The 19,149-nt window shown below is 35.9% G+C and overlaps 1 protein-coding gene across 1 annotated transcript in view; it reads left to right on the plus strand.

Annotated features, from left to right (window-relative positions):
- Nucleotides 1-19,149, plus strand: part of LOC121380899 (rho GTPase-activating protein 190-like) — a 106,094-nt gene that overhangs the window by 78,743 nt on the left and 8,202 nt on the right. Inside the window, exons 21-25 of the mRNA XM_041509928.1 lie at nt 1,477-1,623; nt 13,660-13,831; nt 16,753-16,830; nt 17,406-17,537; nt 18,481-18,528. Coding sequence (XP_041365862.1) covers nt 1,477-1,623; nt 13,660-13,831; nt 16,753-16,830; nt 17,406-17,537; nt 18,481-18,528 — 577 coding nt within the window. The remainder of the gene's footprint in view (nt 1-1,476; nt 1,624-13,659; nt 13,832-16,752; nt 16,831-17,405; nt 17,538-18,480; nt 18,529-19,149) is intronic.

The raw sequence follows: 19,149 nt of genomic DNA on the forward strand, positions 1-19,149 counted from the left end.
GCCAAGTCTATCACAGTCATTTTGGTGTTGTCACTTTTTTCCTTCCATCATAGATATCATGATACCATTCACCCTTTCATCACAGCCATACTAGTGATGCCAAGTCTATCACAGTCATTTTGGTGTTGTCACTTTTTTCCTTCCATCATAGATATGATGATACCATTCACCCTTTCATCACAGCCATACTAGTGATGCCAAGTCTATCACAGTCATGTCAGTGTTGTCACTTTTTCCTTCCATCATAGATATGATGGTACCATTCACCCTTTCATCACAGCCATACTAGTGATGCCAAGTCTATCACAGTCATTTTGGTGTTGTCACTTTTTTCCTTCCATCATAGATATGATGGTACCATGCACCCTTTCATCACAGCCATACTAGTGATGCCAAGTCTATCACAGTCACGTTGGTGTTGTCACTTTTTCCTTCCATCATAGATATCATGATACCATTCACCCTTTCATCACAGCCATACTAGTGATGCCCCGTCTATCACAGTCATGTTGGTGTTGTCACTTTTTTCTTCCATCATAGATATCATGATACCATTCACCCTTTCATCACAGCCATACTAGTGATGCCAAGTATGTCACATTCATGTTGGTGTTGTCACTCTTTGTTTCATAATATCCATTGTTGTAATGTGTTCGCATTAACCCAATGTTGAGGTAGGATTTAGCTTAGTAAAATGCTTGCCTACGTAGAAGGACTGAATCTCCTCAGTGGACTGATTCTTTGGAGTTTTTCTATCCCAACCAGTACCCTGCAGTGGGTTTCCCATCTTAATGTGTCGAAATAATAAATAGAAAATAAACCATGTGTTAAACAGCAAATAGCCATATTTTGTTTCAAATATTATCAGGTGTCATTAAACAAACATGGGTATCCTTCATGAATAAACGTAGAGAATAGTACACCAGTTGTTGTGTTATGAGTTGTTTCAAAATGTATCTGATGATTGAAATCGAGTTGGATATGTTTTTAAACAAGTGGTAAAATACATGGTATCTAACAGTCACAAGTATACATGTAGTATTCTATTTTATTCATTTTATTCTTTAAAAAAAAAACCCCAACAGATTGAAAAGACATTTAAAACTCTTTTTCCAACTTAAACTTATTTATGGCATTGTTGCTTACGATTAACTTATACATCACAGAGCAATCACTTTCAGTTTAACTTGTATGTCACAGAGCAATTGTATTGCTTATATCATTGGATGGTATGCCTGTGACTTGGTCATCACCATGGAGCAGCCAATCACAAGTCTCAAAGTGATCTCAGAAATATTCTACAATGGATAATCTCGGACATGGGTAATGGTATGCCTGTGTCTTGTTTTCTGTTACTGTAGGTGAGAAAACAAATCATAACATGTTGTGTTGCCTTCTTAACAATATGGCTAGACATGCTGTAATTTTATTAATACTGTAACTAGTGCCTTAGACCTGTGTTTATTTTCGTTCCAGTACGGAGTCATGGGTGGCGATGACTTCGATCCCAATGACAGTGGTCACTGGCGCCATAAGCTGTTCACTCTACGTGATCCGGAGAAACAGAAGAAAAAACTGGAGAAGCGAAATCGTGATGATGAACGCAGGAGATTAAAAGAGGAGGTTTGTCAGATTTTATTATCGCACTTAACACAATTTGTGAGGATATTGACCTGACTACTGCAGGCGAGATATCTCGCCCGATGTCACGCCAGTCGACATACTGTACACTGTATACAGTGCATTCCCCAGTTCGTATTTTCCACTGTTTTGCACATGGCACTCACTGGAAACAATTATATAACAGGAAACAGAAGACTACTCAGTTTTAATTTTTTGTTTTTCAATAGAAAATACCTTGGAATTTTGAGTTGAAAAAGTGGTTTTCGGCAAGTATTTTTGCTTGACAACAATAGTGGCACGTTGCGGTAATTTTCAGGGATCGATAACTAATTGTGACAGCTAATTTTATAATAAATTGATCATTTTACCAAGAACGAAATGCCACAAATGCTTGTAAATAAACACAACTTCTTTTTTTTTTCCTAATTTTAAAAATCAATATTAACTGATCTAAACTATCATAAAAATGAGAAACACCTGAAAATAATACTTACCGTATATCTTCGCCTGTAAGTCGATCTCGGCTATAAGTCGAGTCCCTAATTTCAAGCCCTGAAAACGTATTTTTTTATTGACCCGTTTATAAGTCGACCCATGAAAAACAACTTATAAATATTGAAATATTTCTTATTTTCAGCACATGAGAACAATAATGTACAATATTTGAACAAAAGAAAATTATTTTACAAACTTCGGTTTTCACGTTTTGTACATCGCAATATAATCAGACTATTCCAATCAAACTATCATTATTACATAGCATCAAAACGAAATATTCTCTTAGTAGAGAGTGAAAGCTGTTTGACTGTTACTGTATGGTACTGTACAGATGGTTTTGTGCACAGACAACAACTTTATTTATAAACACTGCCAACAGATCACTACGATAAAACTGAAAGTATCACGTTTTGCCGCCATATTAATACATGTAAGGAGGATAACTCTGGAAAGTACACTGGTTTTTGTACCAAATGATGTGTGTCCCTATTGCTCTAGATAGTGAACTGCAGAGATCAGTCTATTTTAAGGGAAAGCTCAGTAATATTCATGAAGTTAATCACCGCCAAAACATTGTTTGAACAACCATTAATGCCAGTGACCAGATTTCAAAATAAACTCAGGCAACAGGTAGTTAGTATTGTTTACATTTTTACTATTAGTGATGACTGTTAATTTAACTAAGTGGACTGTTGTCTTGGCATGTGAGTGAGATCGTACGCCTTTTCGCATAACCAAAACCGTTCTAATGCCAAAAAAAAAAGGTTATAAAAAATAAATGTGTCAAATTAACATATTTGAGTATAAATACATGGCATACTTCAACAATAAAATTTGTTAAATAATCCCCAAAACAGTAATATTTTTTGGTGAATTTTTTTTACCCTCTTATAAGTCGACCCCCCAAGTTATAAAATAATTTTTGGGTGAAAAAAATTCGACTTATAGGCGAAGATATACGGTATATATTTATATATTTATAAAACATTTAGTAAACAATTATAAACTTGTACCCACTCAACGTGTTTTTTGTAAAAAAATTAATCCAGTAAATTAATCCAGTAGTCTAAAGGTTAAAACAAGTACTGTCTGTCTGTCCATCCATTTGTCTGTGTGTCCATCTGTCTGATAGTTTTCAGAGCACCACTCCAAAACTGTTCAAGATAACTTCACAAAACGTTACACGTATTAATCTCATGGTCTAGCAATAGTAGTGCCTTTTTCTAGGAGGGAGATTTCATATTTCAGTGTTCTCGCTGTGTGAAATTAAATAAGGGTGACCGCGTGACACCCCCCCCCACCCACCCTTCAACAAAAAAACAACCAAAAACCGAAAAGCAACTGTTAAAACAAAAAGGGGGGGAAAGCTTGGTTACCGTATATAGTTGTGTGTTGGTCGACTTTATGGAAAGACCTACCCCTTATTTTGGTACCTGGTAGAAAAATGTTGGTACAAAATACATGTACAAGCTGACTCACCTTTTATGTACCGTTAGTTGAACCGGATATGTTGTCTGTCTGACATTCATGGACATTCATTTTGCTGAACTGATCAAAGATTTAATATTTTTATTTTAACTCTTATCCACCAAGCTTTCCAACGTGAAATATGTAAGTTTGAACCTACATTATTCAACCTCAAATTGTAAAAAAATAAACTAATTTAACACTATTTTGATGTGTGTCATAGTTTAGGGGACGTTTTAGTGAGTCTAATTGCCAAAATAAAATTTACAGACTAACCCACACTCTACAGGGGTTCACCCAATATCATTTTAGGGGAATTTCTACTGTCGGTTTTCTACTTTCAAACATGGATCCAGTGGGGTGGGCTCGGTTTGAAAGAGTGCTGTGACTGCACACCTCCTTTAGTGGGACTTTAAAATACTCCCAAAATCCCATGTTTAACGGTTCAAAATGGACAGGCTGCTGTTTTGAGCCCTGTCTTTAGAGACTTTTATAAAACGTACCGATTTGTATGAATGGAATGTTGTGTGATTAACGTGCACATTCAGAGCAAGCTGTTGTAGCGCACGCCTGTCCTTGGCACAAGAGCCAGCCTTGGCACAAGAGCCAGCCTTGGCCGACTCCTCCGTCCAGGACAGATTTGTATGAGTTGTTTGTCTTCTATTTATTGTATAAAGGCCATAACACCCTCTGTCAAAAAGTCCTCAATGACTGAGCTAGTGTGTTTTTTGTGGGTTTTTTGCAGTTGGTGTGAGTCGGGTAGTTTGTTGGATTTTTTGGGTGGGGGTATTTGTTTTGTTTATCTCTTTTTTAAACATATACCGTATGTTATTAATTACTAAATGATTAATATTTGACTTTACAAAAAAATGTATTTAAAATTTTGTTTCAGTTGATTTGCATAACATACATATATATATATATTATGGGTTTTATTAAAAAAAATTAAAGATACTGCACTGGGAATTAATATCTTAATTTTTTATTTCACGGTATAAAGGTGAGTTTGTTTGTTTTGTTTAACGACACCACTAGAGCACATTGATTTATTAATCATCGGCTATTGGATGTCAAACATTTGGTAATTTTGACATATAGTCTTGGAGAGAAACATTCTACATTTTTTCATTAGTAGCGAGAGATCTTTTATATGCACCATCCCACAGACAGGATAGCGCATGCCACAACCTTTAATATATCAGTTGTTGTGCACTGGCTAGAACGAGATGATCCCTAACCAACCGCGCATCAAGCAAGCGCTTTACCACTGGGCTACGTGCCGCCCCCGCTGTTATGAAGTATAGAGGTGAAATACAGGTATTACGATACTTTACTGGTGGCGCCGACCACAGTGTCAACCTTTGTGTGTAGCTCTGTTATGAAGTATAGAGGTGAAATACAGGTATTACGATACTTTACTGGTGGCGCCGACCACAGTGTCAACCTTTGTGTGTGTAGCTCAATGTTAGTTTCGTATTTACCACTGGGCTACGTCCCGCCCCCGATGTTATGAAGTATAGAGGTGAAATACAGGTATTATGATACTTTACTGGTGGCGCTGACCACAGTGTCAACCTTTGTGTGTAGCTCTGTTATGAAGTATAGAGGTGAAATACAGGTATTACGATACTTTACTGGTGGCGCCGACCACAGTGTCAACCTTTGTGTGTATCTCAATGTTAGTTTCGTATTTACCACTGGGCTACGTCCCGCCCCCGATGTTATGAAGTATAGAGGTGAAATACAGGTATTACGATACTTTACTGGTGGCGCCGACCACAGTGTCAACCTTTGTGTGTAGCTCAATGTTAGTTTCGTATTTACCACTGGGCTACGTCCCGCCCCCGATGTTATGAAGTATAGAGGTGAAATACAGGTATTACGATACTTTACTGGTGGCGCTGACCACAGTGTCAACCTTTGTGTGTAGCTCAATGTTAGTTTCGTATTTACCACTGGGCTACGTCCCGCCCCCGATGTTATGAAGTATAGAGGTGAAATACAGGTATTACGATACTTTACTGGTGGCGCCGACCACAGTGTCAACCTTTGTGTGTAGCTCAATGTTAGTTTCGTATTTACCACTGGGCTACGTCCCGCCCCGATGTTATGAAGTATAGAGGTGAAATACAGGTATTACGATACTTTACTGGTGGCGCTGACCACAGTGTCAACCTTTGTGTGTAGCTCAATGTTAGTTTCGTATTTACCACTGGGCTACGTCCCACCCCCGATGTTATGAAGTATAGAGGTGAAATACAGGTATTACGATACTTTACTGGTGGCGCCGACCACAGTGTCAACCTTTGTGTGTAGCTCAATGTTAGTTTCGTATTTACCACTGGGCTACGTCCCACCCCCGATGTTATGAAGTATAGAGGTGAAATACAGGTATTACGATACTTTACTGGTGGCGCCGACCACAGTGTCAACCTTTGTGTGTAGCTCAATGTTAGTTTCGTATTTACTACTGGGCTACGTCCCACCCCCGATGTTATGAAGTATAGAGGTGAAATACAGGTATTACGATACTTTACTGGTGGCACCGACCACAGTGTCAACCTTTGTGTGTAGCTCAATGTTAGTTTCGTATTTACCACCATTTCTCACAAACTATAAGTCAATGAAACATGATTTAATGGTATGTATGCTCAAATTAAAAAAAAAATGTTTTATTACATTTAAGGATTGTCTGTTATTTATTTTATTTTCATAGGGGTATGAAAAAAAAAAAATCATCCACAAACTGTGAATCAGCGAAGCCGTTCTCACATAAGTTTGCGGATGATTTTTTGTTTGTTCATACCCGGATGAACATAAAATAAATAACAGACAATACTTATAATTAAATTTGAATTATACTTGCTAATAATAACACTAAAAGTTTATACTTTATTTTGAATTATTTTTGGTGCATAAATAATAACGCTAAATAAAACATCTGTGGATGAAACTACAGTCAAACCTGTCTTAAGTGGTCACACAAGGGAGTAGAGAAAAGCGACCGCTTAAGACAGTTGGCCGCTGATTACAGTTGGCCACATATAGAGTCTTTAAAACATTTGTTGTTTCTTTTTTTTACCATCTGTACTGCTAATTAACAGATGTGTGTTCCACAGTTGACTATAAATCAACTTTCGACATGTCGCCTCCTTCAGAAATAATGTAAATGGAATGTATTAAATTAACCATTCTCAACAAATTTGTCTTCTTTTACCATTTAATTATTTAATTTCTACTTCATGTGGTGTATTGTCAAGGTAAATGAATCTACATATGTCAAACTTAGCCTACCCGAGAGGCAATCAGATGCATTCCAGAACCATACTTTTTTAATTGATACATAGTAGAGATGTAGGGACTGAATGGGTACTGGTATTCCTGAAGGTGTGAAGATAGGTCATTTGCTGCACCTTGTCACTGTTGTTAAAATATCCCTTTTTATATAATAGTAATCATTTACGGTGGTCGCTTAATACAGGTATTTTAGTTATTTGGGAACAGATTTAGGTGGCCGCTGGTGATGTGAGACAGGTCACCACTTAATACAGGTGCATTTACCTTTAAAAAAAATATTTGGGAGGGGGAAAAAGTGGCCACTTATGGCAGGTGACCGCTGATTACAGGTGGCCGCTAATGAGACACTGAATTCAGCAGAATTCTTGTTAATTAAAAAAAAAAAAATGTTTTCATTATATAGACTTCTCTTTTAGTGTACGGTAGCTTTAAAAAAAAGAGTAAAAATAAAATTATGCTAAATGCTAGTCAAGAGGTTTTTTTCCCTTTTAAGTATTAAATGAAAATCTGTACATCGGTTTATACATGAAGATACGTTTCACCATTTAACTAATTTTGTATTTCTAATAATAAAATTATGCAAAGAATGAAGTGGAGAAAATGAAAATAAAAGTACTAACCACAGAAGAATTTAAAAAAAAGTTAACAAATAAAAAAATAATAAAAAAAATTGAATAGTCCATAGGTATTAAAGGGACAGACCCTAGTTTTTAAACACTTCAACATATTTTTCACTATTAAAGCCGGTTTTTAAAATTTAAATTAGGAGTACTTACATTTTATTATTTAGAATATTCATTTGCATATACCTGAAGTGGTTCTGGTCATTCAGGTTTTTTAAACCCAAAATGCATTTGTCTAAATTCTAACAATGCACGTTCGTCTGAAAAGTAATGGTTCTAATCTATTTTTAGACCATATTTTCAGGTTTAAACATCACAAACTTCAGCTTTTCTCTATTATAACTGTATCCAAATGTTTTGCAGGTTTGTAGATTAGCTAAACTTAGTGTCCATGTTTACGGGCTGAAACTAGGCACTGCGCCTTTAAGTAGTTTTAAGTTTTATAAACAAAATGTCATTAGGACACACCCTACCACCCTTTAATAATTTTTGGCTTTTACATTTTGTAGTAAATCATTATGGTACCTACCTACCTGAAATAATTTTTGTGCTTATCCAATTAATGTTCAAGCATACTGTCCTGGGCACACCTCAGCTATTTGGGCTGTGTGTTCAGGACAGTGGGTTAGTTGTTAGTTGGTTAGTGGTTAGTGAGAGAGAAGAAGGTGTAGTGGTCTTACACCTACCCACCGAGTCGTTAAAACTTGCTCTGGGTGTGAGCTGGTACTGGGCTGCAAACCCTGTACCTACCAGTCTTATGTCTGATGGTTTAACCATGACACCAGCGAGGCCAGTTCATTATAGTGTATTTTGCTCCAAATACTTAGTTAACCCTTTCCGACTATGCAACGGGAAATCCTGTTAAAAAAAATATCACCGTTCAGACTACAGAACGGGAAATCCCGTTGTGTGGTTTCAGTTTGTATTTATCACCAAATTTCCAAATGTAGAAGTGTTACATGGTTTCCCGTGAGAATGTGCTCATTTGTTCAGAACTTTTCAGCCTATTTGGTATAACTGTTCTGTTAACTACAATGGCGACATCCATTTTCTATAATACGACCTTCATAGAAAATTACCGCGATAGTGATGTTTTATTGTAATGTAACAGTGATAATTCCGTTGGAATTCCACTAGCTGAAATACTATCACGAATTCAAGAAGACATACCACTTTAGAGATTTGCACGTGGTCGGAAAGATTTTCTAAATGGGTTTATTCATTTACACATTTTCGTAGAAATTTGGTATGTTTTTATAACCAGTGATTTTGTTTAATATACCTCTATATATGTGTAATAATGAGCTCCTTCTCATAGAAAATTGATTTATGTTTACAAATATGCTTGAACCAGTCTTCTACTATGAATAATAAATAAGATTGTATCAAAAAACCATCTGTAAATTTATTCTTTGTTTAACTGTCAAATATATCAATTCTGGGGCACTTTGAAGACAATGGGTTAACGAGTCTGAAAGGGTTAAAGTGCTTTTATTGGATAAGAAAAAAAAAGTAATTACTGCCTTTCACTTGGCAGCTACATGTACCAAGTCAATCGATAAAGACTTCAGATACCTCATTGTCCAGTTTATCTTGACATTCAGTATTTGACACAGTAATGGGGTGGGGATACGAAACCAAACATTACAAGCAGCTAACACTACCTTGTTTGCTGCACCTGATAAACGAACTCGGCAAGCACCTGCAGGTTCTGTATTATCTATATTAACGCAGTCTACAAATGTTTGATATCCATATATCTGTTCATAGGTCGTGGTTGTTTAGGCTGTTGCTACGGGCAACATCGCTTGGTGGACCAAGACTTAAGCTGTTGAGAGATACTATAAGCAGGGAGGTAGCATAATGGGGGCATTGTTGTGATTTCAGTGTCTGGGTCAGGCGTTATTATGTTATAGATTGTTCATGTATTTCCTCTGGTAATGCACATGCATCGTCTGAGTCTGAGATATTGTTTATGTTTTATTGTTGTTAGTCAGTAGATTGAATTGGTTTTAGGCTCTGTGAACTAGAACAGTAGTATTGGTTTTTTTAATGGTGGTACATGTATTGAATTTCAATCAGTCTGGTTTATATTTATGTGTATGTATATTGGGCTAAATGGATTGGCCTTGACATCAGGGTGTGTCATTCAGTGTTTAGGTAAAGGGATGGTGGTGGGGTCTAGCTCAGTGGATAGAGTGCTTGCCTGAAGTGCTTGGGTCGAAGGTGGCAAACACCCTTGGTAGACCCATTCTCCGATTATTTTTTTATTTTCCATCCCAACCAGTGCCCCATGACTGGTCTATCAAAAAACCATGGTGTGTGCTGTCCTGTCTGAGAAAGTGCATATAAAAGATCCTTGCTGCCAGTGGAAATTTGTTTTCCTCCAAGACCATATGTCAGAATTATATGTACCAAATGTTTGATTTCCAATAGCTGATGATTAATTAATCAATGTGCTTTAGTGGTGTAATTAAACAAAATAAAAAAAACCTTTTTATAAAGGAAATCAATGTCTACCAGTGTTTGATCATTTGTTAGGTATCAAACATTGGAAATTGTAATACTTGGTCTACATAATAGGGAAAATGTACCGGCCTAACCCACACAAGTTACTCTCATATATATATATACTTCAACATTTGTTGGAATGGAAAATAATGCAATGGGTTTGTGTGTGTGGTGTGGGGGGGGGTAATGATCTAATTAAGAGAAGAAAAGACAAATAAATTCACAAAATTGGAACCATAAATCCTTTTTATTGTTAATATTTCGTATTTATTAGTACCAGGCAATGTTGTTTTTTGTTTTTTTTAAAATAAACAATAGCCTACCTGATGATTAAACTGTGGTGTGCAAATGTTTACAAGTGGATGTTAAAAAACAACCACAACTAAAACTGTAAGACACCGAGACAAGCTTATACCTGCCTGCGACATTAATAATCTGTCCTTGTGTGTACAGTTGTAATCTATTCTTTGTGAAATTCATACACCTGATTCGATGTGTAGATAGCAACTTCCTAGTTACTTGATAATTTGTCACTTGGGCTTTTTTTTTAATCTCCATACTGTAGTTGGGGAAACGACACCAATATTCTAGTTTTAAGGACTTTGTTGTTCTGTTCTGAGCTTTTTGTTTTTAGTGTTACCTGTTGAATTTAATTAAACCTGTTTAGGAATAAATAAGGCTCAAACTGACTTGATTTAAATTGAATTTATTTCTGTTGGGATTATTCGGTGCACTGTTGTCTGAGAGTTTTTGTTCGAGTTGAATGTTGAGGGCTTCAACCTTTCATATTTGAAAAATCTGTGAACTAAAATATTATATACGGAAATAGTTGTGAGCTGAAACAGTTGTCCTGTAGGGGTGAAACAATTAGGTACTGAAACAGAATGTGTGGATTGAAACAGTTGTAGACTGAAACCAAACTTGTGGATTAAAACAGTTGTGGACTGTAACAGTTATATACTGAGACTTGTGAAACAGTTGTGGATTGAAATTATTGTGGGTTGAAAGCATTGTAGATTGAAAGCATTATGAAATGAAATAGCAGTGGACTGAAACAGAACTTTAAAATCGAAACAGTTGTAGCCCGAAACATTTAGGGACTGAAACACTTATGGACTGAAACACTTATGGACTGAAACAGTTAAATGTACTGGAGCAGCTGTGAACTAAAATATTTATGGACTGAAATGACGGTCTTGCTTGGCAGGTTTAATCATTCGTTTGTTGACATTTCTCATAGTGATTTAGATCCATGTTTACTTCGTGACTAATAATATAGATGATTGTTTGTACCAAGTTCTTTTGCTCAGCTGATATGTTTGGAAGTTGTGTATAAAATGATAGGCTGTGCGGTCCTACCCCTGTAGATTGTGTTGAACTAGTCTAATGGGATGTTCAGCGTCGATGTGTGTGTGTGCTGGAACTGGGGACTACATCAGACTTGAGACTGATGAAACAGAATCCCAGTGCTCTGATGAGGTAAATCATAGCTGTAATGTATTATATAGGTATATATTGTGTGTGTGTGTGTGTGTGTGTGTGTGTGTGTGTGTGTGTGTGTGTGTGTGTGTGTGTGTGTGTGTGTGTACATACATACATACATACATATATACATATATATATATATATGTATTTTTTTTTTTTTTTTTTTTTTTAAATTTTAAAATTTTTTTTTTTTGCACATACACATCTCTTTAACTGTAGAGGTTGTTTTTTTTACTTCGTGTGGTCTATAGATGGCCATAGTGAGAATCATATTTTATTAATCCATTAGTGTTTGTTTAACCTTCAGACTACTGGATTAATTTTTGGCAAGAACCTTGTTGAGTGGGTACAAGTTTATAATTTTTAACTACATGTAGTTAAATGTTTTATAAATACATAAAATAAAGTTCATATTTGAATCAGTAAGTATTATTTTCGTGGGTTTTTCAAATTTTTATGATATTTTAGATCAGTTAATGTTGATTAAAATTAGGCAAAAAATTGCATTTACTTACAGGCATTTGTGGCCAGCTGTCCAGCATCTATATCCATTATTCCCAATAACTGGTTTTCTGACCAAAACCCCAAACTATGATATCCCAATATTTGGTGATTTTCATTGTTGGTAAAACGATCAAATTTATTATCAAATTTATTATCAAATTAGCTGTCACAATCAGCTATCGATTCCTGAAAATGACTTCGATGTGCTGCCATTGTTGTCAAATGTAAGTACTTGCGAAAAAAAAAATTTCAACTAAACATTCCCATGTAATTTCCATTGAACAGTACAGTACAGTATGTCAACTGCCGTGATGTCATGCGTGATATCTCACCTGCAGTAGTGAGAACCTGAAAATTATAATTTTTTCGTCTCACATGCGGTGCATAATGTGAGTCGATAAAATGATAATTTTCAGCTTACATGGCTAATACTATTTACTGTTGGGCAAGTTAGTAGTTACTTGGACCAAACCTGACTGGCTAGAGAATAGAAAGAAAGAAAAAAATTCAACTGAAACATGATCGTATTTCTCTGCCAAATTGATATGTTAAAGGAAAATCTAATTATCAACGTATATCATCTCTAAAATTAATTTACCAACCGATTTAGTTTTACTCAATTCTAAGCTAATTCAAAAATGATTCTTTGTAACAAATCGTGCCTTTTTATTGACACTAGTTCTCAAAGATCTAAATAATACTCTGTAGGTCTAATGCAAACAGTAAGCAGTCAGATTTTGGTGCAATGAGTTCCTAATGTTAAAAAGTAACACTTTGCATGTTTTAATTATACGTACCCTATGCTGGTTTCAACCTTTTGGGTACTCTGCTTAGACAATGCACATTAAATACATACATTTATTCTGCTTTATTTGGGAATATTAGTTGATGTTATCTGCACAAATTACATTTATTATAAAGTGTTTTGACCATATTTAGGTTTTGTTTTTATTTTCTTGTGTTATTAGTACAAACTTATGGTACAGAAAGTAGTAGGGCTAGTAGATTTTTAACAATGAATTTTGAAAATCAGTTTTCCCATGGCTAGTGGATTTTTGAAAAATTCTAGAAGCCCTGTTACTAGCATGGAAAAGTCAAGCCTACGGATTATAGAGGTTCTGTTCTGTCCAGTCTCCACCGGGAAAGGTAAATGGTCACTCCTGCTCCCATCCACACATACCTGGACATTTTTAGGATCAAAGCAAATTAATCACCTTGCAATAAAATTTTGAAAACTCTGAGGTAGGGATGGCGGTGGGGAAGAAGCAAAAAACATGTATCGTCTTGCAGGAGATTACAAACATGTATGGTCTTGCAGGAGATTACAAACTTGTATTGTCTTGCAGGAGATTACAAACTTGATTGTACTTTTATTTGAATCACTTAACACCATTTCAGGAGATTGATCTTCTGCTCACCTGGATTTTGCTCATGATGACTTTGACTTTGAGTATTTTAACACACCCCTATACCACTAAGGTTTAGGCATGTCCATCCTGGGTCTGGTATCTGGGTCTGACTCGAAACAGAATATCCTCATGGTGAAGACTGCTTTAAATACATTAATGTTTTATGGAAAATTCTTTTTTTTTAAAAACAATAATGGTTACCGGTAATAATATTCCAAATCCATTAATTTTTTTTTTTGCAGGAGAAGAAGCAGAAAGAAAAGGAAAAGTTACAGAAGAAGATAAAGAAAAAGGACAGCAAGAGTTCTGGCCCGTCACAGAGTGGATTCTTCCTGGAGGACTTCCCCACGTCTAATGACAATCCTTGTATTCCTTCGTTCGTGGAGAAGTGCATTACCTACATAGAACAAGAAGGTAATACAGCATTGTTGTCCAGCTACCTGTATGATCCATTCTGTATGTTAATACAAGTACTGTACATATATTTAGCTACAAGAAGGTAATACAGCATTGTTGTCCAGCTACCTGCATGATCCATTCTGTATGTTAATACAAGTACTGTACATATATTTAGCTACAAGAAGGTAATACAGCATTGTTGTCCAGCTACCTGCATGATCCATTCTGTATGTTAATACAAGTACTCTACATATATTTAGCTACAAGAAGGTAATACAGCATTGTTGTCCAGCTACCTGTATGATCCATTCTGTATGTTAATACTAGTACTGTACATATATTTAGCTACAAGAAGGTAATACAGCATTGTTGTCCAGCTACCTGTATGATCCATTCTGTATGTTAATACAAGTACTGTACATATATTTAGCTACAAGAAGGTAATACAGCATTGTTGTCCAGCTACCTGCATGATCCATTCTGTATGTTAATACAAGTACTGTACATATATTTAGCTACAAGAAGGTAATACAGCATTGTTGTCCAGCTACCTGTATGATCCATTCTGTATGTTAATACTAGTACTGTACATATATTTAGCTACAAGAAGGTAATACAGCATTGTTGTCCAGCTACCTGTATGATCCATTCTGTATTAATACAAGTACTGTACATATATTTAGCTACAAGAAGGTAATACAGCATTGTTGTCCAGCTACCTGTATGATCCATTCTGTATGTTAATACAAGTACTGTACATATATTTAGCTACAAGAAAGTAATACAGCATTGTTGTCCAGCTACCTGTATGATCCATTCTGTATGTTAATACAAGTACTGTACATATATTTAGCTACAAGAAGGTAATACAGCATTGTTGTCCAGCTACCTGTATGATCAATTCTGTATGTTAATACAAGTACTGTACATATATTTAGCTACAAGAAGGTAATACAGCATTGTTGTCCAGCTACCTGTATGATCCATTCTGTATGTTAATACAAGTACTGTACATATATTTAGCTACAAGAAGGTAATACAGCATTGTTGTCCAGCTACCTGTATGATCCATACAAGTCTGTAGCTGTTACAGCATTGTTGTAGCTACCTGTATGATATTCTGTATGTTAATACAAGTACTGTACTTATATTTAGCTACAAGAAGGTAATACAGCATTGTTGTCCAGCTACCTGTATGATCCATTCTGTATGTTAATACTAGTACTGTACATATATTTAGCTACAAGAAGGTAATACAGCATTGTTGTCCAGCTACCTGTATGATCCATTCTGTATGTTAATACTAGTACTGTACTTATATTTAGCTACAAGAAGGTAATACAGCATTGTTGTCCAGCTACCTGTATGATCCATTCTGTATGTTAATACAAGTACTGTACATATATTTAGCTACAAGAAGGTAATACAGCATTGTTGTCCAGCTACCTGTATGATCCATTCTGTATGTTAATACTAGTACCGTACATATATTTAGCTACAAGAAGGTAATACAGCATTGTTGTCCAGCTACCTGTATGATCCATTCTGTATGTTAATACAAGTACTGTACATATATTTAGCTACAAGAAGATAATACAGCATTGTTGTCCAGCTACCTGTATGATCCATTCTGTATGTTAATACTAGTACTGTACATATATTTAGCTACAAGAAGGTAATACAGCATTGTTGTCCAGCTACCTGTATGATCCATTCTGTATGTTAATACTAGTACTGTACTTAGATTTAGCTACAAGAAGATAATACAGCATTGTTGTCCAGCTACCTGTATGATCCATTCTGTATATTAATACTAGTACTGTACTTAGATTTAGCTACAAGAAGATAATACAGCATTGTTGTCCAGCTACCTGTATGATCCATTCTGTATGTTAATACAAGTACTGTACATATATTTAGCTACAAGAAGGTAATACAGCATTGTTGTCCAGCTACCTGTATGATCCATTCTGTATGTTAATACTAGTACCGTACATATATTTAGCTACAAGAAGGTAATACAGCATTGTTGTCCAGCTACCTGTATGATCCATTCTGTATGTTAATACTAGTACTGTACATATATTTAGCTACAAGAAGATAATACAGCATTGTTGTCCAGCTACCTGTATGATCCATTCTGTATGTTAATACTAGTACTGTACTTAGATTTAGCTACAAGAAGATAATACAGCATTGTTGTCCAGCTACCTGTATGATCCATTCTGTATATTAATACTAGTACTGTACTTAGATTTAGCTACAAGAAGATAATACAGCATTGTTGTCCAGCTACCTGTATGATCCATTCTGTATGTTAATACTATACCATACTTATATTTAGCTGCAAAGTTATCTATAGAATATATTATGTCATTTTATCCTGCAACCACTTTCTATTAACAGAATATGAAGATGGATAAAGCAAAGTCATATTCTGCTACTAACAGGATATGACTCTTGACGTCAACTCATGTGACATCACAAGCATAGCTACATTACAAAATAGCTGATTTGTCCTCTAGGTCATCGTACAATGTGGCTGAAATAACTGAAATAATAGCTTTTCCCCATAATTTTTATGGTCTGCAGGATAAAGTTAATAACTAGTTAATGACTTCAGATATCTGCTTTATCCCGTTGAGGCTGAATAATTTCATATTCTTATTTTCACAGGATAAAACAGATATCTGACATCATTAACTATGCAAACTTTTGTCTTTTATGTAAGTTAATTGAATCTGACTGGACAACATCAGTAAAAAAACCTAAATGTTTTACTTTGATAAAATGCTGAAAGTGATGTCATTATGGAAAATGGAATGACATTACATAAAATGAATTACTTAAAATGGCAAAAGAAACTTATACATGTATATGCTAGCTAATATGTGATAATAGTTATTACTAATAATACTTTACACTGTTTTGTCCAGGTCTTCAAGCTGAAGGCATTTACAGAATACCAGGAAATAAAGCACAAGTGGATCTCCTGGTCAGCAGAGTTAATGAAGGTGAGTCGAGGCATCGAAATATGTCAACAGCTGTCGTTCAGGTTACCAGGATGTTATGACATGTCAGTAACGTCGAGAATGTTACTTCGGTCTCCATGGAATTGGGTTAAACAAAACAACACTTGACACACTTGGATCAATTGTATTTTATTCCAATATATACGACAAAGAAACAAATGTCAATAAAATTTATTTTAGTGATGTGAATGAATAACAAAATATTTTTATATCTGTGAAGGGCTTTAATAATAAATATAATAGGACATGAAGACTTTGTGCAATGCAATGCAAAAAAGACTTGTAACAAAGAACTTTGTGAAATTGGCCCCAACCACCAATGGACTCTAAAAGTAAGGAGTTCAAGCCCCCTACAAGGGCACCTGGGAAAAAAGCCACAATATATAGGAACCTGTTGTATCTGGAGAGGTAAGAACTGGGATGTTGAGGTGGACAGAAGATACCTGACATGCAAGTGGGATGAAACGGATGATTAAAGGCTTTAAAGTAAAGGAGACACTTCTTTTTTCACAAATGTCCATACTGTTGTGTATTCAAATACCCTGTTCATGTTTCAGACCCCAATGTGGACATCTCTACACTGGAGATTCAGGTGAACGCAGTCGCTACGGTTCTCAAGGGTTTCTTCATGGATCTGACCGAACCTCTTATACCTCAGAGTCTTTACGATGAGTTGATACACGCAGCAGGTTAGTTACCTCAACCTCTTATACCTCAGTCTTTACGGTGTCTGGTTAGTTACCTCAACCTCTTATACCTCAGTCTTTACAGTGTCTGGTTAGTTACCTCAACCTCATATACCTTAGAGTCTTTATAATGAGTTGGTACACGCAGCAGGTTAGTTACCTCAACCTGTTATACCTCAGTCTACAGTGTCTGGTTAGTTACCTCAACCTTGTATACCTTAGAGTCATTATGATGAGTTGATACACGCAGCAGGTTAGTTACCTCAACCTCTTATACCTCAGTCTTTACGGTGTCTGGTTAGGTACCTCAACCTCGTATCTTTATGATGAGTTGATACACGCAGCAGGTTAGTTACCTCAACCTCATATACCTCAGTCTTTACGGTGTCTGGCTAGTTACCTCAACCTCGTATACCGTAGAGTCTTTACGATGAGTTAATACACAGGGCAGGTTAGTTACTCAACCTTGTATACCTTAGAGAGTTTACGATGAGTCGATACACGCAGCATGTTAGTTACCTCAACCTCTTATACCTCAGTCTTTATGATGAGTTGATACACACAACAGGTAAGTTACCTCAACCTCTTATACATCAGAGTCTTTACGATGAGTTGATACACAAAACAGGTTAGTTACCTCAACCTCTTATATCTCAGTCTTTACGATGAGTTGATACATGCAGCAGGTTAGTTAACTCAACCTCTTATACCTCAGAGTGTTTACGATGAGTTGATACACGCAGCAGGTTAATTACCTCAACCTCTGACACCTCCTTTACAATGAATTAATACATAATATTGTGTAGCTCTTAGAATGGTATTAAAAGGGTTCATACTCTTTCTTAATGAATAATATAACTTAGAACTTACTTGATATATGCTGTGTAACACACACATTCATAGATCTGTGTTGTTAGCCTGTAATAATCTCTTCTGTGTATCACAGCACTTACAACAGTTGTTATTTTTCTGCCACAAGGAGTTAAAGGGGAAGGTAATGTGTATATCATTTCTACAGCAGCACCAGGCTTTCTTGTGCATTTCACACTGGTTATCGATGAGATGCTTTTATTGGGGATACAATGACAGTGATCAGTCCTTTAAAATTCAGTCAGTTTTGTTCCCAATACTTCGAGTACAGGGCCCATGCTTATAAAACTTTTTAGAGTCCAGACTCGATCTTTAATGACATCACACATATACAATCTGTATGGTGTTGCCATGACGTTCTCGTCACGTATCGGACTCTATTAAAGTCTCGAGTCTAGACTCTAAACGTTTTACAAGCACCAGGCCAGATAGCAACAGGGTAACTATCTCATACCAGTAATGGTTATCGATGAAAGGGTTTTATTGGGGATACGATGAAACTGATTAGTCCTTTAAAATTCAGTCAGTTCTGTTCTCAGTACTTCAGTACAGATAACAACAGGGTAACTATACACCTGGACATCAGTTAAGCACCACCTTGCAGTTTTGGGTATGGCGCTATGGAATTGAATGCAACCACAGTCAATGGGGGGTATGGGGGGGAGGGGAGGGTGCCTTCTCCAGAAAGAAAATTAACTTTAAAAATTAAATCTGCCAAAATATTTGGGTATGGCGCCATACCCGT

This window comes from Gigantopelta aegis, chromosome 9, assembly GCF_016097555.1.
Source record: "Gigantopelta aegis isolate Gae_Host chromosome 9, Gae_host_genome, whole genome shotgun sequence".
NCBI lineage: Eukaryota > Metazoa > Mollusca > Gastropoda > Neomphalida > Peltospiridae > Gigantopelta > Gigantopelta aegis.